Source organism: Microcaecilia unicolor, chromosome 10 (assembly GCF_901765095.1).
Source record: "Microcaecilia unicolor chromosome 10, aMicUni1.1, whole genome shotgun sequence".
Lineage (NCBI taxonomy): Eukaryota > Metazoa > Chordata > Amphibia > Gymnophiona > Siphonopidae > Microcaecilia > Microcaecilia unicolor.
The window spans coordinates 198751818-198775538 of record NC_044040.1 but is presented as its reverse complement, the minus strand read 5'-3'; the positions used below and the strand labels follow the sequence as shown (position 1 = coordinate 198775538).

Here is a 23721-nt window from a genome sequence, read left to right as displayed (position 1 = left end):
AGCTCACAATCTAAATAAGACAGGTAAACAGGCAAAACAATTAAGAGGTAAAGGAATTGAGCCGAAAGCCTCAAAGCAGGAAACCACCACACTCACTTCTACTGTGTGTGTGTGGCAGGCAAGTAAATCTAGTACCTTACTCCTATGTATTAAGCAAAAAAATCCTGTTTATTCCTTCTCACATCCCAAGCAATGACAAAACACTTCTCATAAGCACAATTATGTTCCTCAATAGAGTGTGATAGGGGTGCCCCATTTTTTTTTAAAGAAAAGGACTTACATAATTAAGAAAGACGTTGCCAATACTTTTATTATCTGCCCAGTCTCTCATCAGATTTTCAAGATCGTCCTAAGGGGGAAAAGGTAAATCTCATTTATTATGTAAGGCAAGGTTATGGATTTGCTCTTATACAGAAATGTTTCAAAATAATTAAAATCTTTTAGTGGAACAAAGCTTACTTATTAATATTTACCGTCTTTTTGAAGAAACTCAGCCACTATAGTTTGAGTGACAACTTTGCGAACTTACGCTGTAAGAGCTAGGAAAACAACATTTTGAATATGGTGCTGAAATCAGCATTTAGGGCCCCAAATTTCCTATTACCACAAACGCATCCCTGTTCCAAAGGGGCATGTAATCTTCTAAACGCATAAAGCAACAGGTGACAAGAGACAACAGACGCTTAAACCCTACCACCAGTCTTCCTTTTGCTACCCAATTAACCTAACCAGGCAGTCACCCTTATTGCCCATTCGTGCTTCTTCCATTTCCATCTCTTAAATCTGTTATCTCACGAGTACATCAATTTAGCTTTCCATCTTATCTTTACAAAAAATAACTCACTCTCATCTCCCAAAATCTATTATACCATGTACCATACATTGAGGTACACTGTACTCAGACATTTGTATGTCAGGGATTCATATCTACTATTACTAGATAAGTTTCTCTGCATCTTGTGACGGAATGCTCGGCAATAACATTTAAAAACTTAAAAGATACCTTTATTTTTGTGTGAATATCAAGGATGTCTTGAATACTGCCAAAAATAGCCTTAATTTCTTCTGGAGCTAGGATTGGTCCTCCAAGCTGTCCTTCCTTTTCCAAAGGAACTTGGAACAACTGAAACACACACAGACTCGGTGGGTAATTTCTAGTAAAAAAAAACTAGAAATGATCTATCATCCACTGAACGTCAGTCTAAATATCTAAAAAGGAAATTGCATACTGCACCAAGTATAAATCCATCACCTTACATCCTGAACTAAGTAGTAGAAAAAATACATAGGATACAATAGAAGCCATGTCAGTTATAAATTCTATGCTGTGCATTTTAAATACAACACTAAGGGGTTCCTTTTACTAAAAGTGCAATAGGCACTTAAAGTCCGAATTCATGCGTGTTAACTATTATCAAACAAAGTAACTGGTTTCGTGTTTTAGCATCTCCTAATCCATGCGATAAGGGCAGCAACTAAGTGGGGCATGGGCAGAGAATGGGCAAGGAGAGCATACTGCAGTTCGTGCACGGCACATGCCGTGCACTGAATTGTGCAATTAGCACAGATCCACTCTGCACCTCCTGAAACAGGAAACGTTAAATGCAACTCTGCTAATTATGACCATGATACTGCACGTTAATGTGGAGGAGTGGCCTAGTGGTTAGTGTGGTGGACTTTGGTCCTGGGGAACTGGGTTCGATTCCCACTGCAGGCACAGGCAGCTCCTTGTGACTCTGGGCAAGTCACTTAACCCTCCATTGCCCCATGTAAGCCACATTGAGCCTGCCATGAGTGGGAAAGCGCAGGGTACAAATGTAACAAAAATAAAATAGATACTATTGGAGATTCTACATGGAATGTTGCTACTATTGGAGATTCTACATGGAATGTTGCTATTCCACTAGCAACATTCCATGTAGAAGGCTGCGCAGGCTTCTGTTTCTGTGAGCCTGACGTCCTGCACGTACGTGCAGGACGTCAGACTCACAGAAGCAGAAGCCTGCGCGGCTACATTGGTGATCTGCAAGGGCCGACTTCTACATGGAATGTTGCTAGTGGAATAGCAACATTCCATGTAGAATCTCAAATAGTAGCAACAGTGGAGGAGTGGCCTAGTGGTTAGGGTGGTGGACTTTGGTCCTGGGGAACTGGGTTCGATTCCCACTGCAGGCACAGGCAGCTCCTTGTGACTCTGGGCAAGTCACTTAACCCTCCATTGCCCAGGTACAAATAAGTACCTGTATATAATATGTAAGCCGCATTGAACCTGCTATGAGTGGGAAAGCGCGGGGTACAAATGTAACAAAAACAACAACAAAAAGTGAACAAAACAATCATCTAAATTCAATGTCTATTACTTATTGAGCTGGTGAAAACTGCTAACTGCAGATTTAAGGGTGTCCCAATTACAGAATATCAAAAAATGGATTAGTGTCCTCTGATAAATCGGATAATTAAAGTTTGCCGACACAAATTCACTAGTTATAAACTGGAGGCTGCTTCAAGACCGGAGATATCATGCCTTTTCTAGTATTGCTTTGCTTCTACAACACACTCTTAAAGAAAACTGTTACATAACAGTTTTAAATGCACAAAAACCAAGGATTACAAGATAATGTGGAAGAATTTAATTTACCTGAACTACAGTAGTAAGGATATCAACATAGTTGCTTTCTGTTTGATACAACTCCATTGCCACTTGCCATCTTGCAGACTGCTTCTGAGGCAGATGTGTAGAAAATTTTGACGGTTTTGGTGTTTCTAATGAGAAGAAAATACTCAATTTCAATATTTTTCCAAAAAATTCTTAACATCTCATCCCATCCAATCCCCATCTCTCAAAACGATTTTTTTTCCTTCCATTTTTCTATTTCTTTTGGGGGATGGCTAAGGGTGTACTTTTAATAAAACTTATAATAAAATATGGAAGTTACTCATTTGGTGTACTTGGATACTCGAGATTATCATTTTGTTCTCTTTTTTAAAGATGTTCATTGACACTAGAATACGATGTTTTCCATCTTATTAGAGAAGATCTGTAATATTTGTCTATGATGTTGTATTTCTTTGAACCTCTGTTTTGTGTTATCTCTTTTTATTCAATAAGTACTTTAAATAGAAAAAAAAAATTCATATCTAAAATGTGAAAAATCCTGAACAAACAAATTTTTCCAATCTTTACTAAAACAGCAATTTCACACATTTAACACAATTTCTATTGAATTGGAAACTTGAGTAAATTTATAAATCATGTGATTTGCAGAATAAGGAAACCTAATGTTCCAAAGATCAGCCTATTGTTTCCTTACTATAAAAAGGAAATTAACACTTCTTCCATTTATGGTTTTGTAATCCCTAAGTACTAGTTTGAGATTCCTCTTCTGGCACTGGGGTTCCCAACTCCAGAGAAACATTTTTAAGATGGAGGCTTCTCTCCCACCTCTTTCGATTGATAACCTAGGTTTTAAAACCATCAGTTAAAAAACAAACAAACAGGGAAATCACAGGTTTTTTTTTCTGCTACTGCAGCAGCACACAGAAGAACTAAATGGATCAAAAAAGGACACTAATGACTCTTGGATAAAAAACTGTGAAAAAGGTGTCAAGGTGTCAACACTTCTGTGTTACTGTACTGTTTTTGTTACAGACTTGAAGTTGAGTGGTTTTTGTTCACAATTGATTGTTTCTGTCTTCATGCAATAATAAAAAATATAAAAAAAAAAACCCACCAATAAAGTTAATATCAATTTAAAAATAAAATAAAAAGGATTTAAATGTATTCCTAATAGTGTTTGGGGTGATAGTTATGAAACTATAGAATGGTGGTCCATTAATACTCACATTTCCAAAACATTTTTAATACACTGGATGATTGCCATTTGCAGGAAACAAAGCAATGAGGCAAATGGAGAAGGTGTGTACTACCTTCACTTACTGCAAGCTTCAGTATATCATTTACTTTCTCATTAAAAGCTCAATTGTGGTCTCAAATTTCTTAATAGGTGATGGAAACAGTATGAAAGTTCATGTTAACTGGTATTTTGTGATAAGAATCCAATATTTCATACGTTATGGTGTGCATGTGAGGTTTGCATGTATACCACCTGTACACCCTATAGAAGGGTATCCCCACAGGGCCTCTGAGCCATCCTGCTGACAAGCATTCTTACTCTCCCACTAATTCATGTGCCCATTGCCTCCAGGAGTCATAAAGGAGGTAAAACAGGTAGCACTGGCTACAATGAGGCTTGGTATGGTTTGGTACCATTAAGGAAGTTTTACTGATTTGATAGCTAGTAAAGTATTTATATAAAACTGACCAGTTTCAGAAGGTTGTATCGAATAGCAGAAGCCTTCTACTACTACGATTTTGGGAAGATTTCCTACCACTGAAGATTTCACTTCCAAAATATTAATCTTCAGTAGACTATTCATTCGCTGGAATGATTAGCTTTGTTAAATATGCATGATTTAGTATTTTAATTTTAAATTTCATTTTTAATCTGACAGAGTAATAAAAAGGCTCATTTTTCTAGTGACTGTTTTGGATTCAAATGTAATTAGTACTGCAAAACTGGTGAAAAAAAAAGCTTTCCTGCAAAAATAAACTTTTAATAAACAAACTGTGCATAAGAAAAATGAACTCTTATAAAATTAGTTGACCATCTGTTTCTGTTTAATGTAAGTATTCAGCTACAAAGCAAGTGCTCAAGAATATTAGATTCTGCCAAATATACTTAAGTAGAGATGCTTGTCAATAAAGGGGTGATTTTCAAATATGCAGTGTTGTAAAAACAATGGTTTAGTGCATGTTTTTTTTTTTTTTTTTTTAAATCAATGTAATTTCAAGCATACACATTAAAACCACCTACATAAACCTATACCTACAGCCATGTATGGGAAAATAGCATGCATGATTTTAAACGTATATAAAAGCACCATTTACCTCCTCCAGTCTAAACACATCCAAAGAACATACCGTTTAATGCAGCTACATATGCACACTGCCAACCTCACACTTTGCCAGAGGGAGATAGCAACATGCTTCTTTCTTGTGGCATTGCAAGTATATTCTTTGTATTGCCTAATACTCTATGTTCTATATTACATTAGTTTTCCCAACACCGTGTCCTGCTCCTCTTGAAAAGGGCTGCATTTGAGGAGGACAAGCTTCACTTTGCCTGAAATTCTAACATTCTAGATAACTTACTACTAGAAGTTGTGTGAATTTTCTGAAGAGAATCTACAGGATGCAACAGTTGTACAGAATTATCCAAGGGCTTGTTGCTTTCTTTCATACTCCTGCATTTCCTCTTACTGGTCTTCCTCCTGGTCTCACTACATCTACTGCTCTGATGGGAGATGGACTGTCCTCTACCACTGAACGATTTTCTTAATGCTATTCTGCCCTCTGAATAATCTGAAAAAAAGCTTATCATTATTTCATATTAGATATTTGAGCACAGGTTAGTTATCAACCATTCATATTTCACTGCTATGGTTATCATCCCCATAAGAATCAATATTCTATTGAATTTATTCACATTTCCTAATACGTACATGTATCATTCTCATTCACAGCAGTTAAGGTACACTCCAGATCTTTTGTTCACCTTTATTATTGATTTATATTAACACAAGTGTTATAGATTGTGTACTTCAATTAACTGGGAGATTGAAGTTGCACTTCTGATACTGGAAACCAGACAGGCTATCTTCTGACCGTTTTCATTTAGAGACCAGAAATAATTTGCAGAATTTTTGCATTGGAGAAAAAAATTCCAGCCTTGAAAGCACAAATCTTTACTGCATGAACTGCAATCAACTAGTGAGATAAAAAAAGTTGCCAACATAAAACCAGAAAATCTTCCCAACAGCAGAAAGGAACATTAATGTCCTTACCGGAAAATTTTCTCCTACCAGACTGGCCCAGACAAATGGGTTATGACCATGCCCTAGCGGATGGACAAAAAAAAAAAAGTAGTTCCAAGTAATTCACCACAGAATATTCAGTATTTCGAATAGCCAAGCCTTGGTAGCCAAAAGATGCACAATGTAGGAAAAAAAAACCAATCAAGCCACTTATCTGAGCTATAATATGCAGGGAGGCTTATGCTTCAGTGAGAAACTGCGAATGCACCAAACTAGGAGACATGTGGGAGGTGGTGGAAATGAAAACGGTAACTGAATTCAAACATGCGTGGGATAAACAAAGGAATCCTGTTCAGAAGGAATGGATCCTCAGGAGCTTAGCCGAGATTGGGTGGCAGAGCCGGTGGTGGGAGGCGGGGCAGACTTATACGGTCTGTGCCAGAGCCGGTGGTGAGAAGCGGGACTGGTGGTTGGGAGGCGGGGATAGTGCCAGAGCCGATGGTGGGAGGCGGGGATAGTGCTGGGCAGACTTATACGGTCTGTGCCAGAGCCGGTGGTTGGGAGGCGGGGATAGTGCTGGGCAGACTTATATGGTCTGTGTCCTGAGGAGGACAGGTACAAATCAAGGTAGGGTATACAGAAGAGGTATCTTGTTGGGCAGACTGGATGGACCGTGCAGGTCTTTTTCTGCCGTCATCTACTATGTTACTATGTTAAAAGCAATAAAATAGCAACTGAAGAAAGAGCAAATGACAGGCAGCATGGTTAAAAGGTGAACTGAAAGAGGCAATTAGAGCTAAAAGAACATCCTTCAAAGAACAAAAAAAAAATCCAAATGAAGAAAATAAGCAACATAAGCACCTTCAAGATAGGTGCAAAACATTAATATAGGCAGCTAAAAGAATGTGAAGAAAAACTTGCCACAGAGACAAAAAAAAACAAAAAAACACCAAAACACACACAGACACCTCATAGTAACACCTTTTTCAGGTACATCAGAAGCAGAAAGCCTTCAGGGAATCTGTGGGACTGTTAGATCATGAAGGAGAAAAAGGGAATTCTTTGCTTCGGTTTTTATGGAAGACAAGATGTATCTGTAACAGAAATGGTTTGAGGGCGACGATACAGAGGAACTGAAAGAAATCTCTACGAACCTGAAGATGTACTGAGCCAAACCGACAAGTTAAAGAGTGATAAATCACCTGGACCGGATGGTATATACCCCAGGGTACTGAAACCGTTAGTGATCTGTAACCTGCTAAAATCGTCAATAGTACCTGAAGACTGGAGGGTAGCCAATGTAATGTCAAATTTTTAAAAGGATTTCATGGGTGATCCGGGAAATTACACATCTGTAAGCCTAACTTCAATGCCATGAAAAAATAGTGGAAACTACTATAAAGAAAATTACAGAACACGTAGACAAACATGGTTTAATGGGACAGAGTCAGCATGGTTTCAGCCAAGTGAAGTCTTGCCTCACCAATGCGCTTCATGTCTTTGAAGACACAAACGTATGGATAAAAGTGAGCCGGATAATGTAGTACATATTGACTTTCAAAATTCTTTTGACAAAGTTCCTCATGAGATACTCATGAGAAAATTTTAAAAAGTCGTGGAGTAGGAGGCAATGTCCTTCTGTGGATAAAGAATTGGTTACTGGACAAAAGACAGAGGGTAGGGTTAAATGGCCATTTTTCTCAACGGAGCAGGGTGAATAGTGGAGTGCTGCAGGGATCTAAACAGGTTTTACCAGACTGCCCATCTGTGGATGAACAGACAGGCTGGCAGGGAAAGGTAGGCCTCAGGGGTGTCCTATCCTCCCCTCCCTTGGTGTGGTGCCCCGATGGTGTAGCAACCTCTTTGGGGCAGGGAAGAGTCCCCTCTATCCTGCCCGGTACAGCAACAGACTTCACTTGCTCCTGGCGCCAATTCAAAGTGGCTGCCGAGAGTTCAAGCGGCGGCCTCACGAGACTTCCGCAGAAGTTTTGCGAGGTCACTGCTTGAACTCTTGGCAGCCATTTTGAATCGGCACCGGGAACGAGAGGGGTCTACAGCTGTGCTGGGCAGGAAAGAGGGGGCTATTTCCTTCCATGAAGAGGCTGCTAGACTACCAGGGCACTACAGTAAGGGAGGAGTAGTGAATGGAGTCGTGTGGGTGGAGAGGAGGGAGGCTGGAAAATTGAGGAGAGGATAACATGCAGGGAGAGAGAGATAATCTGGCTTTCTTGGGGGGGGGGGGGGGGGTTGTCAAAGTGACAGGGGGCAGGGCATGCGTCCTCTTTTTTTTTTTTTTTTTTTGGGAAAATATGGTAACCATAGCTAGTAGTATATCTCCTCCTGTGAGCTTCAGGATCAGGTAATAACCAAATTAGTGAATCCGGGAACCTCGAAGGTTTAGCCTTCTGTCTTGCAGCCCGTCTGATAAGAATTACAGGTAGTGGAGTATGGAACCATCTGGTCTACCTGACCCAGTACATACAGTGTCTAACAAATGGTCTAAAAGGACGTTGACAACATGAAAAAGCCGCATGGATTAAGTATAACTTTAAAAGTATAATTTAACGAGAGATGAACAGCAGCATTAAAAGAACTGAAAAATATATCAGCAAAGGTCTCTTGACAGCTCATAGATGAGAAATCATATGAAATGTTGACTTTAGATGCAACAAAACGTTTGCAGTCCATCATCCTTGGACATTATCTGCCAACCAATGCACTAATAAATCCACTGCCATAGACTTGGCCAGTCTGTGCCAGGTTATAAAACATGCCTAAGAAAGTCACTTCACCAGTATCTGAAGTCTTGGTCTATGCCTGTACTGGCAGCTACAATTGACAGAACAAGGATCTTGCCAGCAAGCTCTCACATACTATCGCCACCTCTAGAAACTCAACCTCCTTTGAGACCAGACTCTAGGTACCCCTCTGAATAACCGCTCCTTCCAGAGACTACACATTTTAAGGGTGGGATCAGACTCCTTCCCTCCTAAACACACAAACAATTAACACAGGTACCACCAATTTATCATCTCTGGACACCAGGAGAGTTCTACTGCTGATCCTGTGGCTTCATTGCCAAGCCTTTCTGCAAGAACCAGATCCTTGTAGGCGAATAAACTTGGGATTCTCAACTCCCCCCACCCCCAAGTCCAACTGATAAATGAAGTGCTGAACAGCTTTTCTTACTCACACCTGCTGGTGCCAGAGATTCCATGTGGCCCAGCCTTGAGATCTCCCTTTCCTGTATTTACTTCTGAAACTGTACCTTCTATAATAGCCAACTAGCAACCCCAAACCACAGCAAGAAGACTCAGATTCCATCTAGAGGAGTTCTGTTACCACTTTACTCCCTCCTATAGAGCTCTGCATACCTGTAAGCTACACTGACAGCAGGATTTAAGCAGGCACTTTACTATACCAATCCTTCCTAGAGGGTCAACGGTTCAGTCTCCTCCACACAGCACTGGAAGAAACTTAGCTGTTCTAAGACAGCAGATTACATTCTTCTCTTCCAACATAGCTCCCCCCCACCCAAAAAAACTTAAAATGTGCCACCTGCCCTGAAGCAGGGAAATCAGCCTCTTCCATTTGAGGCCAGCCAATCCCCACTCTGAGGCTCACTAGGACCTCTGATCAAGACTCCCAAGAAACAATCCCACTAGGTATTTCCCTACATACAGAGGAAAACAGCCTTTGAATTGTGGCTCAGGAGCCCTACAACTTCAGCGTAGAAAGACTCCAGCCTTTTCTTCTACTCAATCTGTCCCATCTGCCGTGGACAAACATTGTCATAAGATTGCTGCACCAATCATCAGGAAAGATCACCAGCTTGGAAAGCTTTCCCCTCCGTCGCCATCATCAGTGTGTGGGTGTGGTAACAGAACCCATTCATTTAGGCTGGTCTGATAAGGATGAGGGTGACTGCTTTATTCCCTGTGAATTCTTTCCCTCTCCCTCCCCACCCCCATGGAAAGAATGAGCTCCCTGCATGCATTTTCTGCTGTACTTTGCTTTTTGGACCAATTGCAATCTGTCACCTCCTCAGAACCAGACATATCCCTGAAAAATGACGACATTTAAACTATATGAAAAAAAGGGCACACACACACTTAAATGTTTAGTCACAAAACATCTTCAGGGCCTTTTACTGTACCTGCATGGGACTTTGCAGACTCAGGCGTGTTAGAGATATCCAACAAAGACCCTACAGAGAGGGAATGCTCAGCCGATGGGCGTTTTCGAGGGGGGAATGGGGAAAGGTCAGTTTCTCTAGTCAGCTGAGCAAGTGTCTCTTTCAAGCGGCGCTTCTTGCGATTACTATTTGGTGTACTCAAGGTGAGGAGAGATACTGACTTTTTCAATGCTGGACTATCCGGCTGCAACAAAAACACAAACCAAAAAATCAGTGTTAAGATCAAGCACTTTGTTAATTCTCACAATAAAAAATTACTGCAGTTTTTAAAATTCTAAGCATCTCCACTAAAACAAGAACAAAAACAAAAAACAAAACACACAAAAAAAAAAAAAAATGACTACCTCCTTACCTTTTCAAATAAATACATAGTTTCTCCTGCTCTAGCATCCATCTGAATACTTCCCCAGAACCACTAAGAGAAAAAATAATGTGTGCACAGTTAAAATAAGAGCGTTGGCATTAAAGTAGAAATTGTTCTGCTCATTAAGCTAATAGGTATTCACTAATACTTGCAACAGAATGCCTACCTCTTGCTTCACAATGTAAAGTTTTTCTGAAGGCTCAAATGGAAGATCCTTGACTGTACTTTCTTCCACCACAAGATGGGTGCATCTTCCATCACCAACTGGAAGATATTTCCCACCTAAGAGCACATACAGTATAAAATGTAAGAAAACAAAATTAAATTTATTTCAATTTATCTCATTTTACGTTCTTACTGTTGAGGCTGCATGTTAGAATATTCAACATAGCACACTCCACAAACACCATACATTTTTTTCAGCAAAAAATTAGAGCAATCTAAAATTAGGTTGGTAATAGGGCAGTTTCTTATATGGACAAACTAGAACTATTAGGAAAATATGGCACAAATGTCACCTGGAAAAAATAATATATATATATTTGAATTTTTTTTTTTATATACACCAATTCACTTGGACAGGCATTTTCGATATGCCGTCTAAGTCCAATCTTGGAAAACAAATAGAAAAGAAGGTCACTTTTGAAAAAGAAAAATACTATTTTGAACAAGGTTCTGTGCTTTTTTGTCTATTTTTTTTTTTTAATACTGTTAATACTGTTGTTTTGAACAAGGTTTTGTACTTTGGACGTTTTGGGGGTTTTTTTGTCCATTGTTTAAAAAAAAAATTGCAAAATGTAGAGATTCATGCTATTGGAGCCATCATTTTTAGGAGACTGGTCCCATCCCAGGACAGCAATGGGGAACTCTAGAGGGCACTTCTCTGCCCTTCATAAAAATGCTCCCCAGATACACATCTTACCTTTGCTCCCTTATCTTGTCCCCTGAGTCCCTCCAAAACCCACTACCCCCCCCCCCCCCCCCCACTGTACACCACTACAATAGCCCTTATGGGTGAAGAGGGACCTATATGTGGGTGCAGTAGAGTTTTGGTGACTTTTAGAGGGGTCATAGTTTCCACCACAAGTGTAACAGCTAAAGGAAGAGGGAGACCCCAAGTCCCCCACTTCATACTGCACTGACCACTACAAGGACCTGAATGCTGCTCTAATAGACCCAACATCTGAGGCTGTCAGAGGCTGGTAAGTCTATTTTTATTCACACGTTTTCGGGGGTGGGAGGGGGTATTGGGGAGTCACCCCCCAATGACCTAAAGTGGTCACCTGGTCATTTAGGGCACCTTTTTGTGTTTCATTATAAAAACATCTTAGTTTTAGTCCTGAATGGTTTGTTTTGTTCCATTATGGCTGAAAACATCTAAGTCTTAGGAACACCCACATCCCGTCCTTAATACGCCCCCGACACACCCCTTGAGATTTGGATCCACTGCAGAAGAACAGCACAGAAAAACGTCTGAAAAATAAGTTTTGAAAATACTGATTTGGACTTTTTTGTGAAAGAAAAAGCCAAAACAACAAAATGCTGCTTTATGCCACTTTTTAGACATTTTTCTCTTTTGAAAATGAGCCCCCAACTGAACCTTGGTCTAGCTTGGAAAGTACAAATCAATATAAAAAACGTTTTGAATACACTAGATTTCTAGGTAGCAAAAATATTTTAAGCTAAGTAAAAGTGACAGAAGTTATTTGGAGAGAACACTAAAAATTTGTTTTGGGACAAAAGTCATACAGAAAAGATTAATTTGAATTTAGGTAACCCACAGTCAAAAGTTCTCAGACTTATACCTTGCCTCTCTGTCATTTCTTCCATGCTGGCCTTCTCCTCATCCAAGAATCCAAAAAAGCTCAGCGTACAGTCCTGAAATGGAGGAACTTTGAACTCATTTTTGAAACCATCAGCAGCTGCTGAGAAGTCACTGAGAAAAAAAAATATGGTATGGTAAATATGGATGCCTTGAGGTCCGGTTAATTGAAATGTAAACATTAAGGCAACCACACACTGCCGAACAACATTTGAGTTGCTCTTGGTATAACGTTATAGAGATAGATTTGGAACCAAGAGACCCCCATAAACAAAATAGAGATGGTAAAAACACTGCCTTATTACTGCACCCATCAAAATTTGTAACTACATGGACTATTTAAAAAAAATGTAAAGAAAAAGAAACAAAAAACTGAAAAGTTATCCAAACGGGACACACACCTTAAGAAAATATTAAAAGCAAAAAAGAGGGGATTAGCTTCCCTTCACCAACAAATTGGAAGCTAGCAGGCATGCCAAATTTTATCTACACAAGGTTCATTACACTGATAAGATTGGACATACATGCAACATTTTATAAGTGGAAAAAAGAAGAAAAGGGGACCCGGAGGCATCAGAGATTCATCAGTAGCAAGGCTATTAGGTCTCCCAAACCCTTGAGCCTTCTGCATGTAATCAATCATTTGCCTTCCAGGACCAAAACCTCTGTTTTATTCACCAACTTTTTATTTAAAAATCATAAAGACGTTTAAATTCATAGTTATTTATTTTTATAATTTCTTGTTCTTTTGTTATTCAGTCCAAGCGACAGTTTAAAGTTTCCAGAAGCAGGTCTTTTGATCGAAATAAACCAAGTCCACATACTGTTGAAGAGCAAGGTTTCTCAACCCAGTCCCTGGGACACACCTAGCCATTCAAATTTTCAGGATACCCACAATGAATATGAATGAGACAGATCTGCATACAACAGAGGTAATACATGCAAACTTCTCATGCATATTCATTGCGGGTATCCTGAATAAACTGACTGGCTGGGTGTATCCCAAGGACTGGGTTGAGAGCCCCTGTTCTAGAAGCATTTCTCTTATGGAGAAATGAGTGCGATATCAGCACACTTTACAAAACGTTGAAGCCTCCAAACATTTTGTGCATTTTGCTGCAAAGAGGTAAATTCAAAAGCGATCCCCTAGACCAGCGGTAGGCAACTCCGGTCCTCGAGAGCCGCAGGCAGGTCAGGTTTTCAGGATATCCACAATGAATATTGTGCCATGGAGGCAGTGCTTGCAAATCTATCTCCTGCATATTCATTGTGGATATCCTGAAAACCTGACCTGCCTGCGGCTCTCGAGGACCGGAGTTGCCTACCCCTGCCCTAGACAGTTATAGCCAACATAAGAAAATGTTTTCACTTAATCTCATGTACTTTACAAATAAATGCCTTTTAGTGCGAATTTCACACTTCCTATGGATATCTAAAAAGGCAGCATTTCCAAGACGTACTTAACAGGTTTTTGGAACTCACCTCTTCAATTGCTAACAGTACAAGATATACAGTATTTGAACAGTTAACAGTACGTAGCCTGGTAGAAACAAAATAGTTGTGGAACTCAAAAGCAAGTTGTGCTGGCTCAGCCTTTTTCTACAGCAACGTTTGCATCATTCCACCTGGCAGCCATCCTTTATTGAACCCAGGTGAGAGACTCATGATTTGCTGTTGGCAAGTTCAGGCTTCTTATGGATGCAAAACCTATTAAACAGCCACCTGCACAGTATTACACTAAAGCAGCAGTTGATCTTAAATTCAATGTAAGATGCCAGATGCTATGTTGCATAGACCTTACAGCACATAAGAGAGTGACCAAAATAGGAGTCTTGCAAATTACAAACGTGTTTTGAATTAAAAAAAAAAAACAAGGGATTCTTTAAACAGTTCTTTGTTGGTTTACACAGAATCTATAAACTATGAAATGTTTTAGTTTTCCAGCAACCATTTTTTTTAAATTTTGTTTAAAGCACATTCCTACTCTATAAGTAAAGATAGACTCGCTGTAAAGAATACCCTTTCAGAAGAAGAAGAAAAAAAAAAGTCAACACTTACAGTTCATCTCTCTTCTCCCAAGCCTTCAAGATCCAATCAGGTTTCATAATAGGCGTTCCTAAGCTCACTGCAACCTAGAAAAAGCAGAAAAGTATACATAATATACAAAAATATTTTAACTACCCAAGAGAATGAGAAAAGGTTATCAGTTAATGCCACTCTGCGCCATTGCAACCCATTAAATCAGCAGAGCAATTGCACACGATAGTGACAATAGTCACCCAACTTACCTGGTTTTGGGGTGGGGTAAGAGAGAACATGAGCAGCCACACAGAGATACACCCACATGTTCCTCTTGAGACAGAAGCAGCGTGGAGAAGTAGCCTAGTGGTTAGTGCACTGGACTTTGATCCTGGGGAACTGAGTTGGATTCCCACTCCAGCTCCTTGTGACTCTGGGCAAGTCACTTAACCCCTCCATTGCCCCTGGTACAAAATAAGCACCTCAATATATGTAAACCGCTTTGCATGTAGTTGCAAAAACCTCAGAAAGGCGGTATATCAAGTCCCAGTTCCCTTTTCCTATTTGTAGATTCAACATGGAATGTTGCTACTATTTGTAGATTCTACATGGAATGTTGCTATTCCACTAGAAACATTCCATGTAGAAGCCTGCCCTTGCAACGCGGCCGCACAGGACGTCAGACTCACAGAAACAGAAGCCTGCGCGGCTGCATTGCTGATCTGCAAGGGCAGGCTTCTACATGGAATGTTGCTAGTGGAATAGCAACATTCCATGTAGAATCTCCAATGGTAGCAACAGTGGAGGAGTGGCCTATTGGTTAGGGTGGTGGACTTTGGTCCTGGGGAACTGAGGAACTGAGTTTGATTCCCACTTCAGGCACAGGCAGCTCTCCTTGTGACTCTGGGCAAGTCACTTAACCCTCCATTGCCCCAGGTACAAATAAGTACCTGTATAAAATATGTAAGCCGCATTGAGCCTGCCATGAGTGGGAAAGCGCGGGGTACAAATGTAACAAAAATAAAATAGATACTATTGGAAATTCTAGAATGTTGCTAGTGGAATAGCAACACTCCATGTAGAATCCCAAATAGTAGCAACAGTGGAGGAGTGGCCTAGTGGTTAGGGTGGTGGACTCTGGTCCTGAGGAACTGAGTTTGATTCCCACTTCAGGCACAGGCAGCTCCTTGTGACTCTGGGCAAGTCACTTAACCCTCCAGTGCCCCATGTAAGCCGCATTGAGCCTGCCATGAGTGGGAAAGCGCAGGGTACAAATGTAACAAAAATAAAATAGATACTATTGGAGATTCTACATGGAATGTTGCTATTCCACTAGCAACATTCCATATAGAAGGCTACGCAGGCTTCTGTTTCTGCGAGTCTGATGTCAGACTCACAGAAGCAGAAGCCTGTGCGGCCACATTGATGATCTGCAAGGGCCGACTTCTACATGGAATAGCAACATTCCATGTAGAATCTCAAATAGTAGCATGGAATGTTGCTAGTGGAGGAGTAGCCTAGTGGTTAGTGCAGTGGACTTTGATCCTGGGGAACTGAGTTTGATTCCCACTCCAGCTCCTTGTGACTCTGGGCAAGTCACTTAACCCCTCCATTGCCCCTGGTACAAAATAAGTACCTGAATATATGTAAACCACTTTGAATGTAGTTGCAAAAAACCTCCCATTTCCCTCTCCCTCATCCCCTTTTCCCAGCATCTGGCCTGCTGCAGGAAAAAAGTGGCCGAAGCTTCCTACACACTGTTACTGTTCTGACACTAGTCACCTGCACAGCAACCATTAAAGAAAATTTTTAAAAACCCAACCAAGTTCTCTCTACTGATCTTGCCAGATTACCACCATGAAGAAACATTTCCATCCACAAGTTCTAAATATGCCATTCTGCCAAGAGGAGCAGCAATAGTATAACAAGCTCAAGCCATTTCTACAGACATGGGTCAGATGTTAGTGAAGGAAAGAACGGGATAGAGCAGGCAGCAGGCTCAAGTGTTAAGGCAGGCAGGATTACCTTTATGAAGATATTCACCCAAAGTGATGTACAGCAGGTACAGTTTAACATAACACAATTTTGTTAACAGCAAGCAATAGTAAAACGACCGAACATGCTATCTTAGATTACAATAAGCTCCTTCAGTTGGGAAAAAAAAAGTGTTACTATGACTAAGCTATGCATTTCAACACTGTTCTGGCTCAGCATGAATATTGTAAAAACAGAAACTGGGGAAATGCAACCAGAAACCAAGCACACTCCTTACACTTAACAAAACCAAGGGCAGTCAACTGCATAGGAGTAAACCTTCAAAACCTAAACAGACTATCCAAATATAAAATATCCAAAATATAAACTCCTATACGCACATTCAAAACTGCCTCTACTATGTCTACCTGCCAAAACACTACCATGTTTTCTCACTATCATGGTACCCAAGATCCTTTAGCTACTACTAAATGTAGATTTTCTTATATAACTCATATTTCTTAAATATTTCTTAATATGTTTACTTGTTAATACACTATCATGTTCTATCATTATCATGCTACCCAAAATCCTTCAGTTATCACTAAATGTATACTTTTTCATGCACTTCTGTTACTCATGATGTATTGTAAGTCACATTGAGCCTGCAAAGAGGTGAGAAAATGTGGGATACAAATGCAACAACTAAATAATAAAAGATGCACCTACCAATAACAACTAAACTACAGAAAGGCAAGCCAGGAGACAGAATCACATCAGCCTCAATAACTCAAACAGATACAGAAAGCATGTGAAAAAGCTCATTTGCATGCGATATGGGGGGAGACAGTCAGCCAGCTGAGCACGTGCAGAGAAGTCCATCGCTAAGCGTGGATGCTCTGCACATGCCACAGACGGCTGTCATACACGCAGATCAGCTGCGTGTATGATAGCAGAGGTAGCCCTTTTTGGGGGAAGGTGAGATTGCACAGCTTCAGCTGCTCCCAGCACCAGAGTAATTGCAAGTGGGTGTGTGTCTGGGAGAGCCTAAAGGGTCCTGTTTCTGCTTTTCGGGGCAGTGTGATTAGCTCAGGCAGGTAAATTAGCAGTGAATTTTTTCAGCCTTCCAGTTAGGAAATAATACCATATTCATTCATATTCTCAGTAGCTCAGAATAATGTCGGGCAGTGACTTTCTGAGCTCGGATCCCGGCACCCAGTTAAAAGGGAGCAGGTTTTTGGCACGGACGTGCAAAAGAAGGAAGCTGTAGCTTATTTCTCTTCTGGGGATGTAACAGACATCTGTGAGAGGAAGGAGTTTTGAATGGTAAACAATGCAGTAGTCACTCCTGCAAGGCGGGATGGCATAAGCAGTTGCTGCACCACAGAGAGAAGCAAAGCAAAGCAGATCAGCTTCCTTGCATCAGCACCAGACAGTCCACAGCTCACAACAGCCCCAGGTAGCCATTACCAACAGCTCCAGACCTCCCATTAGATTTTCCACAGTAAAGGTAGTGACTGCTTCTGTGCACAAAGTCGGAAAACAGCTGTGAATCGCCTTGCATACATATTTGTATAGTAATTAGCTCTATAATAGTTTTGCATTCCGTTTTCGTTAGCTGCTACCGTGATAGGAAAAAAAGAGCTTGGAGTACCCTTTTGGGCATATCTTGTTTTACTCCTTGCTAGCTAAACTGGCTAGAACTGGTATAAAAATCACATTGCTAGCGCATTAGGTTTAATGCATCTGAGTGTAGATCAGTTAGGAACAAAATATGACATCAAAGACTTCATTTTGAAAAAAGAATTTTGATCTGATCTGTATAGCAGGAGCATGGTTGACGAAGGAGGACACAGTAATATAACAATTGGTATGTTCCCACAACTACCTAATACACTTGGTATATAAATCTAATTAAAGAGGAAGGAGTGTATCTGTGATTTTTTTTCACTCAGGCTTGAGTACAGAATTGGTTTACACTACAACACATAGACTTGGAGACGGGCAGAAGTGACGGTGCGAATGGGGGGCGAGGGGCAATTTGCCCCTCGGGCAGCCTTGAGACATAACCCTATCTTAACTGGTCTGACAAAGACAAAAGAACTGAAAATTGTACGCCAAAGTCCCCCAACAGTATGCCATACACCTGCAGCACAAATTCAGAAGTAGTAAAACATGAGTGAGTGAGTGTTGCTGGAGTTTTAGGAAGTATTTTAATATATTTGTAATGGAGATAATAAAATATAGTAATGAATAAATGTGTTAGAAGAATTTGATTAAACATTGTGTAGTAGTTACTTTAGGTGGACATTATATAGATACTGTAAATAGATTAAAACCTGGATACTCATATAAGATTAGATATTTAATAGGGCTATCCCAAAAAAACAGACCATCTAGGAAGAGCCATAGCTAAGATTTGAGCACCACCATATGATACCTTTATACTGAAATAAAGCTTTCAATAGCTGGAGGGGATTATTTACCATCATAAAATTTGCAATAAAATTAAAATAGTTTGGAATACGTACTCTGAATTTATCTCCTTGTGTAGAATTAGCAACGAGGTGTGTAACCTTTGAACTGAAGTCTCTCTTAATGGTCCCTCCCATGTGATGTACCAAGTTCACCAAGCAGATCTAAAAAGAGTGGTGTTTGCATAGTGTTAAAACATTTGCGTAAGGTCCAGAAAAATGGCAGTTGAGGCTTTTAAGCACATATATTCATGATTATCGCCTCTCAAAATGGTTGAAAATATGCAAGCTCTAAGGTAGCGTGTACACTCCTCCCAGTAGTCTGAATACTGTGACATGCACTGGGGCTGCACAACATTCAGAAGGCTAATTTGGGCTCAAAGACAAGGTCTTACCAGGAGAAATGCTATTTAACAATACCGGTTTTGGAATATCTAATTTCCTAACTGGTGGACTATGTTCTAGTGGTTGCATCATATTTGAATTTCTCTTTAATGTGTTTAGAGCTAAACTTAAGTTTGATATACAACTGTATCCACTGGATAAAACAGCAGCTTGCATAAAAGAAAAGACACCAACAATTTCTCTCCAAAGCCTATGAAAGAATTTCTGAAAATAAGGATAGCTGAGCTCAAATCAGTAAAAGCTAATATTCTTTTACACTGTATCAAGTTTATTCCAGTAAAGATCCCTGGAATACTCAGTATTGGCAAGTCTGAGCATTAGGGGGTCTTTTACTAAGCCAAGGTAGTGCTTTTAGTTCGCTGTAGAAATCAGCTGGCAGTAAAGGCTGAGACGCCCATAGTAATATAATGGGTGTCTCGGCATTTACCGCCAGCTCATTTCTACCATGGCTTAGTAAGACACCCTCCCCCACCCCTTAGTTCTACTGTGGCTATATTCTTAAACAGTTCCCAGTCTATAATAGGACATGGCTTCTTTATCACATCAGTTTTAACATTTCCTCAGGAGTCTCTCATAATACTGTCAAAAGTCTTCTGAAAAGGCAGACACAAAATCAACTGGCTCACCTATTAAACCTTTAAAATTGCTGCAAGGCAAGACTTTCCTAAATCCACATTAGCTCTTTATTAAGCCACTAGTAAAAAAGGCCCGTTTCCAAACGCAATGAAACGGGCGCTAGCAAGATAAATTCCCACCCATCCTCCCTCCCGAGTTCCATACCCCCCCTCCCTCCCGAGTTGCAGACCCCCTCCCTCCCAGTTCAAGGCCCCCTTCACGCCCTTCCCACCGAGTTGCAGACTCCCCTCTCCCTCCGCGGCTCGACCCTCTGGACACCACCCTTTCCTCTGGAAAACCTCCCCCGAAGCCTCTGCGTACCTCTGCTGACGGAGGCGAACTTCTCTTCTCAGCTGCAGGGCGTTCCTTGTTGAATGAGCATCTGTTGACGTTTCTGTTTGTGCGTCTGATGTCAGACGCACGCATAGAGACTTGTACAGATACTCCATCACGCCACACCCCGCAGGCGAGAAGAGAAATTCGTCTCCGTCAGCAGAGCTAGGCGAAGGCTTCGGGGGAGGTTTTTCGGTGGAAAGGGTGGTGTGTAACCTCGTTGGTAGTGGCGTGACGGGCCTTGAAGTGGGAGGGATGGAGGAAGGGCGTGACGTGTGTGGGTGGGGGCGGGTGTGTGGATGAACATCTATGTTCCTCCCTTGACGTCATCATGTTTGACGCGAGGGCGGGGCACAGAGACATGTTCAGTTAAATGGCTTCACCACCATGAACTAACGAACCCTTCAGGGAGTGTGCTGATGGCTTCAGAACACTGAGGGTGCGTTTTATTATAGTAGATTATTTACATGGCCATCCATTTTGTTTTTCCAAGTAGCTACTGTTTTGAAAATATTGGTGTTGCAATAGTCAACTTCTACAGGACTAGCTGATTTTAGTCAGATTACTAGTAATAAGTGTGCAGCTTCGTTTTCCATTCTTTCAGAACTCTTGAGCATATACTATCTGGGTCCCAGGGATTTGTTACTCTTTAGTTTGACAAGTATGCTCAATAACATATCTTCCAGTTTCAATTAAATTTGCTTTAGTTATTCTAATCACCAAGGTTGCCAAGATGGGTATCACCAGCGTCCTCCTCAGTTAAGGCCAAAGGAAAACTATTAACTGGCTGATATTAAGCTGGTGGCATTTTTTTTTTTTATTTTTAAAATAATGCCTACAGTCACCGGCTAAATTAACCCTCTTTACTAGTCACTGGAGCTTTTGTGGGTCCCAGCCAATACTCCGCTGGGGTCCATATGTATAACAAAATATGCAGAGGCCCTTCAAGTCAAGGATAAAGAAGCTTGTCCTGGAGGTGGAGCTCACCTACCAGGGGGTCCTCCCCGCCTCCCCAAGCAGCAGCTCAGTGAACAAGAGCTCAAACAGTATGACATTTTTTGTCTTTCTGGACTGTTGAAAATCTACAGCTCCATCCCCCACCCGTGTTTGGTATCATCGAATTATATTTTCCATAAATATTTGTTTTGACACATTGTGCGAATTTAGTTATTAAAAGAAACAATCCCTTTGGACCTTCACTGGATACTTCACTGGAGTATCCTGAATCTGGGACTTCAGCAAAATGGATAGTGATCAGCAGTACTTGAAAAACAGACATGGGGCCACCATTATGATGAGCTACCTATAATTATATTTTTACTTCAAAAATCTTAGGAAAAATGTATATATAGTTTTATACTGTGAAACACTTTGGATGTTTGTCAATAGGTGGTTTTAAAATCATATATCACCTACGCACTGAATATAAGAGTACTAGACTTTGAGCCCGTAAAAACGGGCTATTATAGGAAGGGGGGGTTGAAAGGCCCGCCCCCACCACCGAGTTCGCCGCTGCCCCTCCCCCTCCGAGTTCACGCCCCCCCCCCACCGAGCCGTCACCACCCACCTTCCACCCGGCCGGGCCCTCGCTCCGCTATTCAAACAGCGAGGGTCCGGGAACGCAGCACTGAGCTCTGCTGAGCTGCCGACGTCGGCCTTCGTTCTTCTTCTCTGCCTGTCCCGCCCTCGTGTGACGTAACGTCGTCGAGGGCGGGACAGAGGCAGAGAAGGAAGGGCGATGTCGGCAGCTCAGCAGAGCTCAGTGCTGCGTTCCCGGACCCTCGCTATTTCAATAGCGGAGCGAGGGCCCGACCGGGTAGAAGGTGGGTGGCGGCGGCGACTCGGGTGGGGGGAGCGTTAGATGGCGGTGTCCCTCCCTCAGCATTAATGCGCAGTACAGACCCTCTGTGTTCCGCCCCCCCATCATCACGTATTGACGTGGGGGCGGGGCAGAGAAGGTCTCTACTGCGCATTTGCGAGTGAGTACGGTCACTTGCCGTTTGTGTGTTTGATTTTTCTTCCTCGACTTTTGCTTGCAGGTTAGTAAGCACTTAGCATGCCCATATGCACAGGTCTTTCACAGCACACTAAGGCCATTTTTACCACAGCCCTAATATGGCCAATTTTCGGATGGGGGGGGGGGGGGAGGTCTGAATTAAACAGCCACGCTCTAATATTGCATTAGTGCACAGCCATTTTTTAAAAATTACCACAGGAGCACTTACTGCCACCCATTTTGTAGGTCATACGGGATCACGCAGTATTCCTGTGCTAACCATTCGATGCAGAGCACACTCTCCCCATCCCAACATGCTCCTCCAAAAATATTTTTAACACTAGCTCGTACACATTTGGCAGTTACCACAAGATTTACCATACTATACCATTTTAAGGGATAGATTCAGTAAATAGCTCTCAAAAATTGGCGCAGGAAAAAAAAAAAAAGTCCACATTCAACGCTAAATTGGCACGCAAAGATAAGCCCATTACAAAATAGTACTGAGTGCCGATTTCGGAAGCCAAATTTGGATGCCATACTTACACCTGCTGAAACCCGATTTGGGCGCACATCTCCAGTATTCTACTAACACTGCACACAAGTCTTAAGAACGCCCATGATCCACCCACGTACCCTCCCATGACCACACCTCCTTTTGCGTTACATGCCATGGGATTTGGGCATAACAAGATGTGTGCATAAATCAAAATTGGTGCCAATTAGTGTCGATTTGCTCCCAATTGTCATCGCTATGAGAATTCATTTAGGCGCACATCTTGGATTGGTGCTCAAATATCAGCACCTCATTTTACGCACTATATATAGAATTTGAGAGTTAATGTGCACCTAAACACAGTGTAGTAAAAGGATCCCTAAAACTTCCAATATAAAATTTGAACATTTAGAGGAAGATGGCACCTCAATTTCTGACACGTCCAACTTCGTACATCTTCAAATCTGATCAAGAAAAGTGAAATTGCGGTCTTTTTGATTTAGCTTCAACATACAGAATTTTGGGCCCTCAAAATTCTAGCATCTTACCAATTCTTCTTTTCTTCTAAAGCCCGTGAAGCACAACACTAGATTCAGCATACTTGTACAATAAAGTGGGCGGCACGTGAAGGGAAGAGGCTGCAATAAAAAGGTCTTTATATAAGTTTATGCTACACAAGTCATTTTTAACAAATAAGGGGGGGGGAGGAGAAAATCAGATAATCAGGTGCAGTTTTATGCAATGAAACCTTGCTACTAATAACCCGGGTTAGCAGTAAAATAACCCATTTTAAGAACTGTAGTCCACCTAGCTTCCCCCCTAAATGCAAACTAGCTTACACCTGCATATCATCTTTTTACTTATAGCCAAAGCTTTGCAGAATTCCTTGGATTACAATTAAGATTGTCAGGGAACCGCCAGATTTGTTATTGACGGGATGTTGTACCATGTTTAACTCTCTCAGATTAGTGCATTTTTTCTTCTTTGAATGATTGTCATTTGCCTATCATTATGACAGACTACAGTTTTTCATTTTTGATAGAAAAGAGGACAAGTTCTATAGTGAAGTGCAAGGATTGAAATATGGTCACTTTGAACACGAATTAATTTTTGAGCACTTGCTACAGAATTTCTGTTGATGTTTTATAAGTAAG

The 23721-nt window shown here is 41.1% G+C and overlaps 1 protein-coding gene across 1 annotated transcript in view; it reads right to left on the bottom strand.

Moving 5' to 3' along the window:
• The window catches only part of ECT2 (epithelial cell transforming 2), a 79592-nt gene that overhangs the window by 49058 nt on the left and 6813 nt on the right, over positions 1–23721 (bottom strand). The window contains exons 6-16 of the mRNA XM_030216850.1: positions 23116–23205; positions 18780–18887; positions 14314–14387; positions 12239–12369; positions 10600–10715; positions 10422–10484; positions 10031–10253; positions 5213–5422; positions 2639–2763; positions 1004–1123; positions 281–349 (exon numbers count right to left, since the gene is read on the bottom strand). Coding sequence (XP_030072710.1) covers positions 281–349; positions 1004–1123; positions 2639–2763; positions 5213–5422; positions 10031–10253; positions 10422–10484; positions 10600–10715; positions 12239–12369; positions 14314–14387; positions 18780–18887; positions 23116–23205 — 1329 coding nt within the window. The remainder of the gene's footprint in view (positions 1–280; positions 350–1003; positions 1124–2638; positions 2764–5212; positions 5423–10030; positions 10254–10421; positions 10485–10599; positions 10716–12238; positions 12370–14313; positions 14388–18779; positions 18888–23115; positions 23206–23721) is intronic.